A 16,219-nucleotide genomic window follows, 5' to 3' on the forward strand; every position below is an offset into this window, starting at 1 on the left:
CAGGCCAGAGATCAGTGCCGAGGCAGGGAGCACGGCAGAGGCAGAGGCAGGACAAGTGCCCTCCCGGGTCTGGTGCCCTGCCCCTAGCCCCCTGCTCGGGGCTACCTCCATCCCCTACTGCCTCTCAGTCCCGAGACTCACCCAAGCACAGTCCAAGAGGGGCCCAGCCTGGCACTCCAATCCCCAGCAGTGCCTTGCTTGGGGCAGAGACGCTTCCTGCCAGGGCTGAGAAGAGCCCCTTGAACCTTTCAAGCATAGGGCCCATGGCAGAATCTGCACCTGGGGCCACAAGGAGGGAGCACTGACCCTCGGGCCCGTGGGTTGGGAGGGCTCAGGGCACCGGCAGTTCTCCAGCTTCACAGTCTTTTGTAAGAAAATACTTTATTTGCAGAAGCCGCACTCGGAAAACCACCCGGCTCCAAACTCCGACGTAGGGGCTAGGATGTGCTCTGCCCAGAGCCATGCACGAACCAACACGCATGTTGAACCCCGGCCCCTGCGCTGCCCCGGCCTAGGAGGTTGTGCTGGGTCAATGCACCAGCCTCGGTGATGCCCGGGAACGAGGGTGCAGCACTGCTGTGGGACCAGCAGGGGGTGCTCACACACCTGTGGGAGGGGGGGGCAGGCTCCCAAACCCCTGATGCTGGCTGGCTTCAGGGAAAGGCAGAGGGAAATGAAACTACAGCTTCAGCTTTGGGGCGCAGGGGAAGGGCACAGACCTGCCCGGTTCCTACGTGTCGCTTGCAACTACAAGAAGTGGCACAGCTCGCAGGGCCTGCTCCGAGCAGCCTGCTCCCCCCGTGCGCCCACGGAGCGGCTTGTACCAGCACCAGGGCCTCTGGTGCAGGAGCCTGGCTGGGCAAGGTGGCCTCTGGCAGCTTCCAGATGGCAGCAATGGTCCACAGACCAGCAGAGGCGTCCCCCACCCTGGGCACCGCTGCTGCAGCCACAGCCAGGGACACTAGTGGGGAGTCTTGGCCACTCTGCTCCATGGCAGCGATGGGAAGAGGGGCAGTGCGGGGGTCTAGCCCAGGGGGCACCAAGCAGCCCCGTGCAGGGAGATGCACCCTGGCTGGAGCCACCGCAGTGCCAGGAGCAGCCAAGCAGGCCCCTCCTGCCCCACCTGGGCTCTGGCCCCTACAAGACCTTGGGCCGGGCATTGAGGCGGATGACCTCACGGTAGTCCTTGACAAAGGCCCGCAGGCGGTCCAGGTAGGGGTTGATGTTCTCCTCCATCCACTCCTCCACCAGGTCAGGGAAGAAGATGTTCTCCAGGTGGGCGCGGAGGGTCTGCACCAGGTTCTCCCAGTCCTCCTGCACCCTGGGGTGGAAGGGGCTGCACATCAGAGCTGCAGGCAGGGGCACAGCGAGCTGCTCCCTGGGGCCCAGCAAGGCCATGGGACACTGCTGACCCCAGGGGATCCTGCCCGGCCATCCCTGCCCAGTCCCAGTTGTTGGGGGGACCCCCAACCCCAGCTCATGTACTCAGGGAACACTAACACTCCCTCTCCGACCCCCTGCGCTGCGCACCCCTGCCAGCAACGGGGGACGGGAAGGGGTTTCCCGAGCCGACAGGGTACAGTGCCAGCACTGCAGCAATAGCTGGGGGCTAGTCCATGCCCAGACACCTGCTCTTTGTGCATGGAGGGTGCTGCTTTCAAGCTCATGAGGCCCCTGGCTGAAGCAGCCCACCTGCCTCCCCTCCGCAGACCCAAAGGGGAAACTGAGGCATGGAGAGCAGCAGGGAGGCACCTACAGTCCCTCGGGAAATCTGTGCCTGGTACCCAAACCTTGTGACCTCATACTCGGCTTCATGGCAGAATCCACCCCCCTTTCACAACGAACCGCCGGGGGTATACCCCGTGCCCCGGGACCTCACGTACTTCAACACCTTGCTGCCGAAGCTCTCCATGTTGCGGGGGTTGCCGAACTGGTGCTTCCTGTGGTAACGGCTGAACCATCCCTTGACAGCACTGGCAAAGGAGACAGACACCACCCAGCAAGGTCACCACCACCGTGCAGCCCGGCCACCAGCCCCAGCAGGGCTCCCTACCCTCCCCGCCAGCACAGACCCAAGGGGAGCTGCTGGAGGGCTGCGCCCAGGCGGGGATGGGCACTGGCCCCTCATATAAGACCCTGCGTTCCACTTCCTAATAGACTTTGGTTGACTTTAACCCCTGGCCTAAAGGCAGAAAATGCTCCCCCTTTGCATGTGCACACACACCGCCCCCCCCTACACACACACACACACACACTCCTGGCTTCCCAAGCTCCAGGAGCCTCTGAGCCCTGCAGGTTTGCCCTGCTGCCTCAAGCCAGAAGACACCAGCCAGCCCTGGGGCGCAGGTACCTCTCCTCCTCCAAGACCTTGATGATGCTGTCCCTGAGGTGGCCGTTGATCTGCTCCACTATGCGGTAGATCTCGGAGCCAGGGAACCCTCCACCTCCATCACTAGGAGAAACATGGGAGATGTGAGGCCTGGGCACAGCCGGCTGGCTATGGGCAGCCCGGTATGATGGACAAAGGAGCCCCAGACCTGCCAGCTCTTGGGCAGACGCAGCCAGCCTCCATGCTCAGGCTGCTAAAGGACATCTGCCCAGCCTCTGTAAAGGGGCCCGTGACCCCCTCTGTGCCCTTTGGGTGTGATCAGCGGCTGCAAGAAGCTGCCCCATGTTTGCCATGGAAAGTAGAAAGGAGACCCCCAAGAGCACTCACGGCCTCCCCAGAGCCGTGCATGTTGGACAGCCAGTGCTGCGCTGCGCTGGCCCTGGGCTAAGGTTGGCGATGCCCACATCCCATGGAGGAGAAGGGACCTGGCTGCATGGGCTGGCACAGGCAGGTGCTGGGGACCTCCCAGAGGCCTGTCTGGGGCAGATGTTTCCCTGTCTGTAGTGGGCTGCGGGTCGGAGCCCCTCACACCCTGAGATGCCTTCACCCCTGTGCCCTCAGCGGGGCAGGGCTATGCCGTCCCCCTGCTGCAGACATGGGGACTCGGCAGCTAAGGGACTTGCCCATGGCCACACAGGGAGACAGCAGCAGAGCAGGGACAGAGCCTGTGTCTCTAGTCCCAGCTGAGTGCCCTCATCCTGCGCCGTCTCACACTGCCCATGCAAGAGCCCCCCTCTGCCCCCGCAGCTCGGGGCCCAGCACTGCTCGCCAGCCAGGCGTGACCCCACCAGAGCGGTTCAGAAGTCCAGGGACGCAGCATCCCAGCTCAGACCCCCGGACACCATGGCTGGAGCTGGCCTTTTGTTGAACGGGCAGATTATCCTGGTGTTAGGGCGGCTTCAGAGATCATCTGGGCAGCGCAGGGCTTGGTACACCCATGGCACTGCCCTGAGCCGAGCGGGGGCCCTCGAGGCGCAGGTGAGGGAGCGCTGTAGCAGGCTGGCTAGAGAGGGCGCTCAGAGGGACTGTCCCCAGGGCAAGGCCGGCGTTAGCACCCACTGGGGGGCACGGCGCTCGGACACAGCAGTCCCCTGCCAATGCCACCTACCACGTGCTCTTCTCCAGGTGGATATTCTGGAAGCCCAGGACATCCAGGACTTTCTTCTTGGTGGCGTCCGTGAATCCACCTGGGCGGGGAGGGAAGGAGAGGAAGGGGTCAGTGGAGGGGAGGATAGTGCAGGCAGAAGAGCAATACCCAGGGGCAACTGTGGGTAGATGGGGGCAGCATCTGCATAGTGACGGCTTGGGGATGTGCTGCTGTTTGGCCCGGCGAGCTGGCTCCCAGCACAGCCCCAGGGCCCGGTCCCCTGCAGACCAGCTCCCTCCAGGCCAGGGGGGTGGGAGAAGACACGCATGTGGAGCCACGCTCCAATGAGTGGAAAAACACCGTGTCCCCAGAAAGGCAGTGAAAACACAGGCACAACTGGTAACGCAGACGTGGCTGCTGCCGAACCGTGCCTGGTGGGGCGGGGGGAAAAGGGGGCACATGCTTCCTAAAACAATGGAAGTGGAGCCGTGTGTGGGCAAGGCCTCCCGGCCATGCCGAGGGTAAGGGCTATGCACGGGGTCAGTGGTGGAGCCAGGCACAGAGCCCAAGAGCCTCGTTGAGCTGGGGATAGAGCCCGTAGCCCCCCTGAGCCCCTCCCCCAGGCTTTGCCCAGGGGTAGCTGAGCCTGCCCAGCCCCTTACCCACCGTTCACCAGGGTCTGCAGGCACACGGCCAGGGAGGGGATGCCCACGGGCAGCAGCTCGCACAGCACAGAGTAGTGGTCATATCTGCAGAGAGCGGCACATGTCATCGCAGAGCCCATGGCTGCAGCGAAGTGCTGCCCCCAGCTTCCCTGGGGTGCAGCACAGGCCCTTGGCATGGGGTTGGGAGGCAGAGCCCAGTCACCATAGCAATTCAAGGTGGACGCACTAGGGCCCAGCTGTGTTGTGAAAGGCTCTGGCAGGGCCCCTGCTCTGGAGCCAGTGCTATTGAACAAGCCGTGCTAGGATGGAGGGAGCCTTCTGCCAGCAGAGCTCAGGGCAGGATGCCCTGTCCCAACACCACGGGGCCTCTGCCAGGGCTGCTGGTGCTGCAGGTCACCCCCACCCGTCTGCTCGCCTCGGCAGCCTCCTGCTCATAGCACATCTGCAGGTTGGCAAGGGGACACCCAGGGGCTCTACGTGGGGGCACCGGAGCTGCCTGCTCCATGGCTCAGCACCCTGTGGGGTGTAACAGGGGGCAGGGCCACCAAGCAGAGGGAAGGGAAGTCCCTGCCCCTGGGCAGCAGCCTGGGTTCTGCACCTGGAGCCTGAGCTGGAAATAGCAGCCCTGCCCTGCTGGGTGCCTGGCAGCTCCCTCCTTGTGCTGTGCCCAGCCCCAGAGAGCATCTCTCCCAGGCAACCACCCCCCAGGCCTGCTGGCTGTACCCCACTGCCCCCCACGCCTGCTCTCGGCTCCTTCTTGTCATCATCTCCAGGCAGCTGCAGGTCGTACCCTCCTGCGTGTGCAGACCCACGCACCGCGCTCCGGACGGGCTGTGCCAGAGTCCAGAGTAAAGCCAGCTGCCCCCTGCCACCTGTGCCCCATGAACCCAGCTGATAGCTCATACTGGACAGCGCTGGCACCCCAGCCCCAGCGTGCAGCCTCACCTCTGCCACCCCGTGAGGGCGATGCCCTGGAACTTGATGGCCGGGAATTTGGGCATGGCTTGGATCACCTTGAGCCAGCTCAGGTGGTTGTTCAGGTGGTAGCTCAGAGGTGTCCACTGCTGGGCTGGTCCCGTGGTGCCCTTGAAGGCGCTGGCGAACCACACGGTCTGGAAGCCGCTGTCTGCGTACTTAGAGATGAAGTTTCCTGGGAGAGTGGGAGATGAGGATGGAGAGGACAGCCAGTCCTCACCACGCCAGGGCATGCACTGGGGGGGGACACGAGTTGGAGCACTACACCCCTGCCCAGACCACCTTCTCCATCCTCAGACAATCAGGCCGAGTGGCACTGGGGCCCACCAGCCCTGAACCCACAGCGCAGCTGCCCCCTTACCAATCTGCTCGGCTTCAAAGTCGGGCGCGTAGTACCACACCATGGGCGCCGCATGCTTCGCAATGCCCGATTCTGCAGGAGACCAAAGCCAGAGGAGAGAGACCGTGAGACCGTGACACCTCCATGCACCCTCTCCAGATAGCTCCGGTAATCTGCATGAACCCCGACAAGCCTGGGAGCTTGCAACCTGCTCTAGGCAGGACGGGGCTCTTGTCTCCTTCCCCAGCCCAGCTCCCTTGGGGCACCGGGATGTTCCAGTGACCCAGGCCACTGCGGCGCCGTGGACTCGAGCCACTGCTCCTGGGATGCACCCGGCTCCTCCCGGGGAGCCCCACCGTGACGCCTGCAGAGCCCTGACCTCGGAGGGTGGCCACGTTGATCTTCTGCAGCATGTCGTCCCACAGCAGGACCCGGAGCCCCCAGTACTGGGTCACGAGGAAGCTCACAATCTCCTTGATGTGGTTGAGGTACATCCTCCCCACGTCGCCCTGGTTGCGGTTCAGCCAGTTCTTGGAGTCCGTGCCCTCGCCCAGGTGGAAGACCTGGGGAGATGGGGAGCGGAGCACACGTCAGGTCTGCAAGGCAGCACTGGAGCCCACCTCGCCGCTCCCAACCCCACCACCCCCCTGGCATCGCCCCCTTGCTCCAGTCCTCCTCCACGCCCCCAGCAAGCTGCTAGGGCGATGGGGGCCTTCCTTTTTGGCAGGTGCCACGAATTAGCCCTGCACCCTCCCCGAGTGCCACAATCCCCTTTCCCCGCCTGATCGGCTGCTCTGCCTTCTGCTGCCTGCTCAATCTGATTCTCTGCTTTCTGCTCCCCACCGGATCTGCTGCTCTGCTTCCTGCCCCAATGCACTGCTCAGCCCATCCTTCACCACCCCGTGCCAGGCTACAGCTGCAAGATGGGCCCTATGCTGGGCTGAGACCAGCTTGGGGACAAGCAGCAAGCTGCAGCCGAGCCTGGATGCAAGGGAGGTGCGGCTGGCAGGCAGGGGGGAGCCCGCAGCTCGGGCAGCCCCATGGCGGCCAGGTCCACCCGACAGCCACGAGGGCTGCAAGGGGCCCTGGCGCTGGGAGGAGGCTCCCGTGCTCACCTCGTCGGCGCCGATGTGGATCCAGCTGGCGCGGCGGTGCTTGTCCATCACCTGGGCCAGGATGCTCTTGAGCAGAACCAGCGTGTCTGGGACGTGGGGGTTGAAGCTGTTGGGGAAGCGCTCCACCTCCCGCAGGTGCCGGTACTGGTCGTGCTTCAGGATGAACTGGTGAGGAAGTGCGGGGGCTGCGTCAGCCGGCCGCCACGGCCGCCTCCAGCCCCTCGGCCTCGGGGTCTGAACAGGGGATGGGGCAGCATAGGACGAGGCTGGGAGCAGCCAGGCCCAGATACCCCAATGAAGGCAGAGAGCGAGCCCAGGGCCAGACCTACCTCCACGTGCCCGAAGGTCTGCACCAAGGGAACCACCTCCAGCTGATTGAGCTGTGCCAGATGCTGGATCCGCTCCAGGTCGTCCTCGCTGGGGGAGCAGAGGAAGGGCATGTCAGAGGGCTCCGGCTGCCCTGCATCGCGGGGCTCATGCCACCCCTCCCACCGGCCTCACCTGTAGGAGTAGGGAGCCCGCAGCACCCCGAGCTCGCCCTTGAAGGGGAACATGTCCTCGTACTCGATCAGGACCCCATTGGCACCCAGCCTGGACAGCAGCGGGAACAACTATGGGGACAGCCATGGCCAGAGCTGCAGCGGATGGATGGAGCGGGGTGCCCAAGGGTGCCCTCCACCTAGCAGCTCAGGACCAGAGCCCGCCTGGCACTTCCCAAGACCGCCTCGGCTCCATGCAGTTCAGAGCCCGCTCACCTGCTCCAGGTAGGACACCTTGGGGGCAGCGCCCTTCAGGTCCAGGTGCACCAGCCTCATCTCGGTGGCGCTGAAGTCCTTGGAGAGCTGCTTCCTGGCATCTTGCTTGGGCCCCGCGATCTGGTCGGCCTCCGGGTCCAGGGGCTGGCTGCGGGGGTCGGGCTCCGGGAGGACATCCCCGCCCTTGCCCCAGAAGTCGCTGTCTTTGCTGATGTGCTTGTGCAGCTCCAGGGTGAAACTGCACACGCACAAGAGATGCCCACGCCCGTCAGGGCCTGCTCTTGGGGGCACCGGCCCCTTTACGAGCCCCACGCCAGCCTCCCTCGTGAGCTCTCCCAGGCCAGAAGAGAGGGGCTAACGAGGGAAATCTACCTGGGTCAGCTCTGGGACAGACGGGACCGTAGGCTCAACCATGTTCCTAGCTCCTGCAGTCACTGACACCCATGAAACCGGGGACCCTCTCCCCCGAAACGGCTGCTGCTGCTTCTGGCTAGTCCAGAGCAAGGCAGGGGCCCGTCTCCGTGTAGCCGGCCCGGGAAACCATGCGCTCGAGCGGAAACCAGGGGGGCAGGAGACTACCTCCAGCTCAGAGCCCTCGGCTGGAGGTAAAGTCCACCTTGCTGCTCCCTCCTCGTCGGGGCAGTGCACCCTGCTCCCACCCCCGGCAGTAGCTGAGGCTCCAGGGGTGGGCACCGCTGGAGATGGGGATGGGGGCAGCTTCCACCTGCAGATCAGGAGCTGCCTGGGACCCCGGACCGAGCATCCGCGCCACGCCAGCCCCACCTCACCTGTCTCGGAAGAGGAACTTGATGCCGGCCAGGACCACCACGAGCAGCACGGTGAGGCGCAGCAGGTGCAGCTTCTGGCTGCGCTTGAAGGACATCGCTGCGGGCGAGCGGGCAGGGAAGGGCTGAGCCGGGGGCACGGCTAGGCCAGGGGGTGGCTTCTCCCACCCCAGGGGAGCAAGGCAGCACCCCTGCAAGCCCACAGCCCCCACTTCCACACAGCAGACCCAGGCTCGGACCCTTCCCCTTCAGGCACCTGGGCCAGCACCTCCCCTCTCCCCCTGCATCCGTGGGAGGATGCCTGACCTGGGTCCCCCCCAGTCTGGGCAGTGCAGGGACTTGCCCTCCACCCCACAACTGGGCTGTGTGCTAATGCACTGCCCCAGCCTCACCTGGGCAGCTCCTACCTGGTCTGGCGCTGGCAATGTCAGGGCAGGTTTACAGAGCAGATGCCTGGCACGGAGACCTTTGGACCAGCACTCCCCATGGAGGGAACAGCTGGGCTGGCACGGGAGGGAGCCCCTGGAAGACAGGAAGGGGGACAGTGAGAGGGCTCGGCCATGCTGCACCCACTCCGGCTGCGGGCCCGGACCGAGGACAACGGACACCGCCGGGTGCTGGGGGCCGCAGCTCTGGACCTGCCCCCACGTCTGCTCTTTCCCTACCCCGCAGGAGTGGCTTCCAGAGCAGGATGCCCTCAAGCCGTCCAGCTCTGTGTGCCACGGGGACGGGTCGGGCCTCCAGACCGTGCACCAGATCCCCGGAGCGTGAGTGTGCAAAAGCAAACCCCCTCCCCACCCCCTCAAGGCTCCCCTCTTTGCTGCTTCTCCTGAGCCCTCGGCCTTCATGAAATGCCCCCGATTTGCAGAGCCCGAGCACCCACCTGGGGCTCACGAAGCACCTGGGTAGCAAGAGCCGTGCGGGGCTGTCTGCCGGCCTCCCACCACCAACCCCCGTGGCAGCAACAGCCTTTGCAGCCAGGGATCCAGCAACTGCCTTATCACCAACCAAGCACCTGAGCTGTGCGACTTCCTGCCCACGCTGGGTCAGGTGCGCCCTGGAGATACCCACGGCGCTGACTGGAGAGGGAGCGGGGAGAATGGGCGCAGCTCAGGTATTTGTACAACGCTGCCTTGTTCACACAGCAAGGGCGTGCAGTACCCCGGGAGGGGCGGCTGCAGCATGGGTGGGACACACACCGCTTTACTGGACTCTTGAAGTTGTGCCCGGAGCCCCCAGCTGAAATCAGGGCTGTGTGCATGCATGCACGCACACACGCGTGTACCACCGTGCATGCACGCATGCCTCTGTGCATGCACGCACGTGTGTACCATGCATGCACGCACACCTCTGTGCATGCACACACGCGTGTACCACCGTGCATGCACGCATGCCTCTGTGCATGCACACACGCGTGTACCACTGTGCATGCACGCACGCCTCTGTGCATGCATGCATGCACCCATACATGTGCACGCACCTCTGTGCATGCACACACATGCATGCCTCTGTACATGTGCACCTCTGTGCATGCATGCACACACACAAGCCTCTGTGCATGCACACACACACATAATCAGGCCTCGTTCCAAGTCATGAGGACAGGGGCAGAGGCAGGAATAAGGACCCAGGTGTCCGAGTCCCCGTGGGCCGCGCTGGAAGAATCCCCGGCCCTCGTTCACCCTGGAGGCACCAGCACAGCTCGCCCTGGTAGCACCTGGCACTGCTGGCTGCCCGGTTCTTTCTTCCTGCAACCTTGCGGGCCCGCTGCCTCCTTGCCGCATTTGCAACAAGACAAACAATGCCAAGGGGGACAAGGCGGATAAAACTTCCTGCAGGCTGGGAGCACGACTATGCCCCATAGCACTGAAGTGTTGCAGCATTAATTGACAATTTGGGTGTGAGCGTGTGTGCCCAGCGAGGCCGCACCCCTGGCAACTGGCTCTAGCAGAGAGGGCCAGCTGGGAGGAGGGAGGAGAGGCTCAGCCCAAATCTGTGGCAGAGGGAATTGAACCCTCCCCAGCTCCGGAAGTCTCGGACCTGCTCTGCGGGCAGTCCCAGCAGGATCCGGCCCTGCAGAAGGTGCCTCTGGGGACACGGCAAGCCTCGCTGAGTCACAGCACTTGGTCATGGCAGGGCTACAGCGGTTGCTGCAGAAATCCTGTCTCCACTAGGTCCAGCACCCAGGGCCAACCCAACCCCCTTGCCCCCGGGGACAGAAACACCCCCCGGCACTCACTGCGTCGCCGCGTCCAGGGGATCACGACATGCACCAGACGGTCGCCCGGGCCAGTGGGCAAGCAAACCCACTCGGCTTGTCCCTGCTGCCCGCAGAGCGAGCCACCGGCCCGGCCGCACCTGACCAGCGGCGCTCGCTCTCTTAAATAGATCGAAGCGACTTCAGCAGGGGAGGAAGGGAGAAAGCGCTTACACTCCTGCACGCACTACACTGCACACACACACGTGCACAAGCACAGCTCCCCCCGTCCCTGTCATCAGGCCAGGTCTGCGGCATGCCTGGGAGGGACGGGGCCCTCATCAGCATGTAGGCAACCTCGAAACCGAAAGCAAGAAAGCATCCGGAAAACTGCTGCGCGCACAGAGAGGCGGGGAAGAGCCTGAGCTGTGCCGCACGCAGCCGTGCATCCTCCAGAGGATGCTGAAGCAGAAGAGCCCTTTGTTCTTGGCTTCGGGAAGCCGCGGACACAGCCCTGCAGGGAAGTCCCGTCAGGGCACAGCAGCATTCGCAGGCTGCCCATCAGGGCAACGTCCGCACAGCGGCCCCCGAGCTGTGGCAGAACGGCGGTGGCACGACCTAGAAGCATCCTGGATTTGTGCCAGACCCAAAGCAGAAGCTTGCAGGAAAACCCACCGTCCTTTGGCCCTGCACCCCCCAGGGCCCCCGCACAGCTACACACCCAGGAGGAAGTCAGGGGCCCTGGGTGCACGTGGCCGTCATCGAGTCTCCTCCTTTGCACAAGTCCTTGTTGTGCAGCGAGGGTGGATTTACCCCGGGAGCTGCCGTCAGGGCGCTCCTTGGAGCCGGGCCACCCTGGAGCGCCAAGCCGGATGCAGCCACCTGCACGACCCCGGACCCCTGCGCGTCGCGAGAAGCCGGGGGAAGCTGCCAGGTTCAGGGATGCCAATACCAGACGTTCGCTCTGCGCCCGTTCACAGGCCTCTCTCCGTGTTTCGCCGTCGCCAAGCGTCGTCGTCAAGAGGGATGTCCTCCAGGCAGCTTTAATTAAGCCTAGTGGCCTCGACACCACTCCTGGCACACGGATCCGCTGCGCCCATTAACCAGGTGTCGCACAGTAGCACCGAGGGCTGCCAGCTGAGCCTGGGGCCCCGTGACGCTTGGTATTGTGCACGTACACACCTCCCCCCGGCTCCCTTCTCCACAGGCTGCAGGACAGACAAGACCAAGGGCGAGCAGGGCACAGCGCCTTCCAACTAACCATCCAGGGAAGGATGGTGAGAGACAGGGCAAGGAGCGTCACGGGGGCAGACGGAGCCAGACGAACCCGATACGTCCCCCGAGAGCCGGCGCTCCGGGCAGAGGAAAGGTGATCTCGTTTATCCGGGCTTGGGCAAAGCATGTGATGGGGCGCCACTGGGGAAATGATTAATCAAGAGCTGGGAGGGCAAGCAGGGCACCAAAAGGGAAGCCAAGAGCAGGGGAGTTCCTCCCAGCTCCGTCTGATTCAACATTTGCATTCAGGACCTGGGCACGAGGCGCTGCCGAAATCTGTGACCCCACGTGGCGGGACAGCAGCCCAGACCTGGGCGACCTTGAGGGCCGCGGCCGCAGAAACAGGAGCAACCCAGCAGCAATAAGTGCAACGGGCTGGGAGCTCGCCAGCTGGAAACCACCGAGGAGGAGGAGGGTCTGGGTGTGCCGGGGTGGGAGAGCCACGCTGCACGGCAGCGCATCTCCTCGACAGCCAGGGCAGTGGCGGTGCCATCGCACGAGGCCCTGGCGAGACCCTGCCTGGACGCTGCGGACCATTCACTCCAACCGTGCCCAGGAAAGGCGCGCTCAGCTCAGGGAAAAGGGGATGGTGGAGGGCAGAGAGGAGGTGAGGAGCTGGGGCAGCCCAGGGATGCTGCCGGCACCAGGACACGTGGGGCTCTGGCCGTGAACAGGCTCCAGCTGGAAAGCAGGACAAGGGGTCTCCCTTCGGGGCAGGAGGGGAGCAAAGCTCAGCCACATTTAAAAACAAGCCTCGAGCAGGTCAGCACCAGCCCTCCCGCCCGAGCTCGGCCCAGGGAACGTGCTCACCGATGGAGACGCCGGGGTATCAGGGGTGACTCGCGAGGCGAGACCTCGCCGATGCCCTTGCTGGATGGGAGCGTGCGGAGGACGGGGGTCTTTATGAACTGGGCAGGCCCTGCGGCCAGGATGCTCAGGAGCAGGGAGGCCGGGCTCAGAGCCTCCTTGCTGTGGCTCAGGCTGCACCAGAGCTGCCCATCCTTGCACGCCAGAGCTGGATCTGGATCAGCAGTCAGAGGACACAGCATTGCTCCCAGCTCCTCCCTTCGCAGGCAGCCCTGCGCTGTCCGGACACGGACAGCCTGCTGCAGACGGCAGCCCCGGGCGCAGCCACTTCCCCCCGGCCAGGACAGCGGTAGGCTGGACTTCTCCCAGGGCTGCCCAGAGAGCGGCTCACGCTGCCGGGGAGCTTGGGGGCTGATGCTCACACAGGTGCAGGGCTTTGCCAGGGAGCTTGGGCATTGGTGCTCATGCAGATCCACGGCTTTGCCACGCATCCCCCTCCCCAAGAGAAGTGCAGCCTGGGGTACGAAGCACTGGCACAGGGGCTCTATCTAGCCCGCAACCTTGCTCCAAGGCAAGGGGAGGCACGTGCGCCCCTGGAAGGGCTGAGGACGCACCGGACACCGTCCGCCAGCGCGGGCAAGGGCGCGGGGACCCGCGCGGATGGAGAGAGCAGCAAGGGAAGGGCTCCCTGGCACAAGGGGCAGCTCAGCCCAGCTGCCTCCCACTGCTCTGGGGGGAGACCTTCCTCCCCTCCCTCTTCCTTCTCCTCCTCCTCCCCAGCCCCTGCACCCCCAGAGCCTCCTGCAGCGCCGGGCAGCCTGGCCCCAGCCCCGTGGCAGGGCTGGCACCAGGACTAGCCGGGGCAGCAGCGCCCCCGGCCCCGGGGGGCTCCGCCTGCCCCTACCTGGCAGGTGCAGCCGGGCCGGGCTGGCGGCAGGGAGCACGCGCGGAGCAGCCGGAGCCGGTGGCATCGCCCCGCAGCCGGGCGCACGGAGCCGCCCAGCCCCACTCTTAAAGGGACCCGGATCGGGATCAGGGCCGGGCTGCAGCGCAGGAGGGGCCGGCGACAGCTCCCTGCAGGGCTGCCCCGGGCATCACTCACACCTGGGCAGGGGGCTGCAGTGCCCATCTCTTCTGCACGCACAGCTTTGGGCAGGGATGCCTGCTCTAGCAAAGCCCTGCCCGGTCCCTCCAGGGCTGCAGCACCTTGCACCCCGGGTGCACTGATCTTTGCAGCCCCCCTGCTCTGGCGGTGGCATCGCAGAAGGGCGCGGCGGCTGCTCATGGTCCCACCAGAGTTTGGGGGTGCCGCCGGGAACTGGAGAGGGGCGTCCCGAATCCGCGGACCAGCCGTCCTATGCCTGCTTGCAAACCGCCACCATGCTTGAACCCGCACACGTTCGAAGTGGAGAGGTGCTTCCCACCCAACCCAGCCCAGCCCAGCCCCGTGGAGCCAGCCCCAAACGGAGCATGGGCCAAGGCGAAGCAGAAGCGGGGAAACACACGTGTGGAAACATGCCTGCAGCGCGCCACCGCCTCCAGCAAACCCTCCTAGGCCTAGTGCAGCAGCCTGTTATCAAAGAGGTGCGAGTTTAGTGACAGATCGCTTTAATTTTGCATCCGTGCCGCACTCCCTGCCTCGCCGGGGCTCGGCGGAGATGCTCCGAGCGCCGCTGGCGCCACCAAACTCTCGACAGAACGATATTTTCCTGGAGAGAAATGAACGCTTCCCATGGGGACTTGGCCCAACTCGCAATAAAGCCTCTCCGATTCCAGGGGAAAGCCGTTCATCATAACACTGTCTGCACCACCGGGCGGTTGTTCCCTTCGGGAAGCGTGCTCTGAATCTCAACAGCGATACCTGTGCGCGAAGGAAAACGCGGAGACGAGGCCGGAGACGCGCGAGGGAGGGAAGGAGGGGGACCCGAGCCAGCCCTGACGGTCCAGCACCGTGCAGCAACCGGACCACACGCATCCCTTTACCGGCGCCCATTTGGAGGGCATCAAACCGCATATCCTGGGTGCACCCGCGGCTCGGACCGAAAGGCTGCAAGCTCCTAATTGCGGCCTTGGATCAAAACCGGTGTAAACGGCCGGCCGGCTCTGCGGGGGGATGCTGTTAGCAGAGATGGAGGGGAAAATGTCCTGCGACAAACGACGCCCGTGTCCCGGCATCCGCCGTGCGGCATCTTCTCGACTCGCGGCTCAACCTGGCGTTTAGGACGCCTGGGCTTTGCTCTGCGGGGCTTGGAGCCGGTGCCCGGCGAGCTCTCCGCGGCCCACGTCGGGGCTGCCAGCAACAGCGGTGCACGCGCCCGGCGCGCCAGGGCTGCAGCATGCATGCAGCACCCTGCCCAGGGGCTTCCAGCAGGGGGCAAAGGTCATGGGCGACCCCCAGGCAGCGCCCCCAGCTGGTGCAGATGGGGCCAGGTATGGGCTGTGCCCCCAGGCTGGGCATGGCTGCCCTGGGCAGCAGCCCCCATGCTTGCCTGGATCCCAGCCCCAGAGGGTGCCCAGGGCCCCAGCACCCAGGCCTGGGCCACCCCTGCCAGCTGCTGCCCCGGGCGCGGTGCACGGCGCTGCACACCCCGCGAGCAGCAGCGCCCCTTCCTGGGGATGCTCGGGGCTGCAACGCGGCACCCACTCCTCCCCCCCGCGCTTCGGCACCGCTTGGTCGCGCCCGAGACTCCGCGCATGCGCGCTCCCTCCCGCGCCGGGGACAGGGCCGGGCACCTTGCACATACGCACGCGCTTGCTGGACGCGCTCGTGTCCCGCCCCAGACAGGCACCCTGTTTCTGCGCATGCGCCTCGTCGCTGGATGGCCCTGGGGCGTGCTCTGCGCATGCGCGACGGTGCTCCATCTCCGCCCTCGTGTGTCCGCAGGTAAAGGGGGGTGCCCCTCCCCCCCACCCCGCGCGGCCTGTGGCCCCGAGACTCGTGCAGTGTGGGGGCGGGGCGGTGCAATAAGGGGGCTGTTGCAATAGGGGGTGGGGTTGTTGCAGTGGGGGGGTTGTTGCAATATAGGGGGTGCAATAGGGGGCTGGGGCTGTTGCAATGGCGGGGTTGCAATAGGGGGCAGGGGCTGTTGCAGTGGCAGTGAGGGGTTGCAATGGGGGGCTGTTGCAATATGGGGGTTGCAATAGGGGCTGGGGCTGTTGCAATGGCGGGGTTGCAATGGGGCGGTTGCAATAGGGGGCAGGGGCTGTTGCAGTGGCAGTGAGGGGTTGCAATGGGGGGCTGTTGCAATGGCGGGGTTGCAATGGGGCGGTTGCAATAGGGGGCAGGGGCTGTTGCAGTGGCAGTGAGGGGTTGCAATGGGGGGCTGTTGCAATATGGGGGTTGCAATAGGGGCTGGGGCTGTTGCAATGGCGGGGTTGCAATGGGGCGGTTGCAATAGGGGGCAGGGGCTGTTGCAGTGGCAGTGAGGGGTTGCAATGGGGGGCTGTTGCAATGGCGGGGTTGCAATGGGGCGGTTGCAATAGGGGGCAGGGGCTGTTGCAGTGGCAGTGAGGGGTTGCAATGGGGGGCTGTTGCAATATGGGGGTTGCAATAGGGGCTGGGGCTGTTGCAATGGGGGGTTGCAGTAGAAGGGTGGGGCAGTTGCAATAGGGGGGTCCGGAGCACTGAGGTCTACCTGGGTGACCTGCTGCCTGGGGTAGGCCAGGGCTCGTGCGCAGGTGTGCCTGGCACCCCTGTGCAGGAGTGATGGGGGCGGGGGGAGATGCTCACCGCGTGTGCCCTGGGTGGGGGCTGTGGTGTCCACCTCTGTTGAGCTGGGGCACTGCTGGGATCCGCACCAGTGACCTTCTTTCCAACCCCCCCTCAGGC

The 16,219-nt window shown here is 65.1% G+C and overlaps 1 protein-coding gene across 4 annotated transcripts; it reads right to left on the bottom strand.

Annotated features, from left to right (window-relative positions):
* Positions 1 to 361: 361 nt before the first annotated feature.
* LOC102558874 (hexosaminidase D) lies at positions 362 to 16,218 on the bottom strand. Of its 4 annotated transcripts, none has more exons than XM_014600188.3 (15): positions 16,121 to 16,218; positions 8,519 to 8,633; positions 8,115 to 8,211; positions 7,327 to 7,564; positions 7,073 to 7,182; positions 6,901 to 6,988; positions 6,572 to 6,736; positions 5,836 to 6,019; positions 5,478 to 5,549; positions 5,087 to 5,291; positions 4,143 to 4,225; positions 3,498 to 3,576; positions 2,351 to 2,452; positions 1,884 to 1,973; positions 362 to 1,321 (listed from the first exon to the last, which is right to left on the bottom strand). In XM_014600188.3, exons 3-15 carry the CDS (start codon positions 8,207 to 8,209, stop codon positions 1,138 to 1,140), a joined length of 1,695 nt encoding a protein of 564 aa, XP_014455674.2. In that variant the 5' UTR covers positions 8,210 to 8,211; positions 8,519 to 8,633; positions 16,121 to 16,218; the 3' UTR covers positions 362 to 1,137. The 4 variants fall into 4 exon arrangements, with proteins under 4 accessions (XP_014455674.2, XP_019341029.2, XP_019341028.2 ...); XM_019485484.2 differs by lacking the exon at positions 16,121 to 16,218 and adding an exon at positions 15,124 to 15,179; XM_019485483.2 differs by lacking the exon at positions 16,121 to 16,218 and adding an exon at positions 10,351 to 15,068.
* Position 16,219: the final 1 nt, after the last annotated feature.

Source organism: Alligator mississippiensis, chromosome 13 (genome assembly GCF_030867095.1).
Source record: "Alligator mississippiensis isolate rAllMis1 chromosome 13, rAllMis1, whole genome shotgun sequence".
Taxonomy (NCBI): Eukaryota; Metazoa; Chordata; order Crocodylia; family Alligatoridae; genus Alligator; species Alligator mississippiensis.

What these genes read in the sequence shown, in the direction of transcription:
- LOC102558874 (XM_014600188.3), bottom strand. Translation starts at nt 8,209, where the DNA reads ATGTCCTTCAAGCGCAGCCAGAAGCTGCACCTGCTGCGCCTCACCGTG. An exon ending in CCTGCAGACCCTGGTGAACG is followed by an intron (nt 3,577 to 4,142) that starts GTGGGTAAGGGG and finishes CTCCCCGCCCAG; the next exon opens with GTGGATTCACGGACGCCACC. An exon ending in TTCGGCAGCAAGGTGTTGAA is followed by an intron (nt 1,322 to 1,883) that starts GTACGTGAGGTC and finishes CTTCCACCCCAG; the next exon opens with GGTGCAGGAGGACTGGGAGA.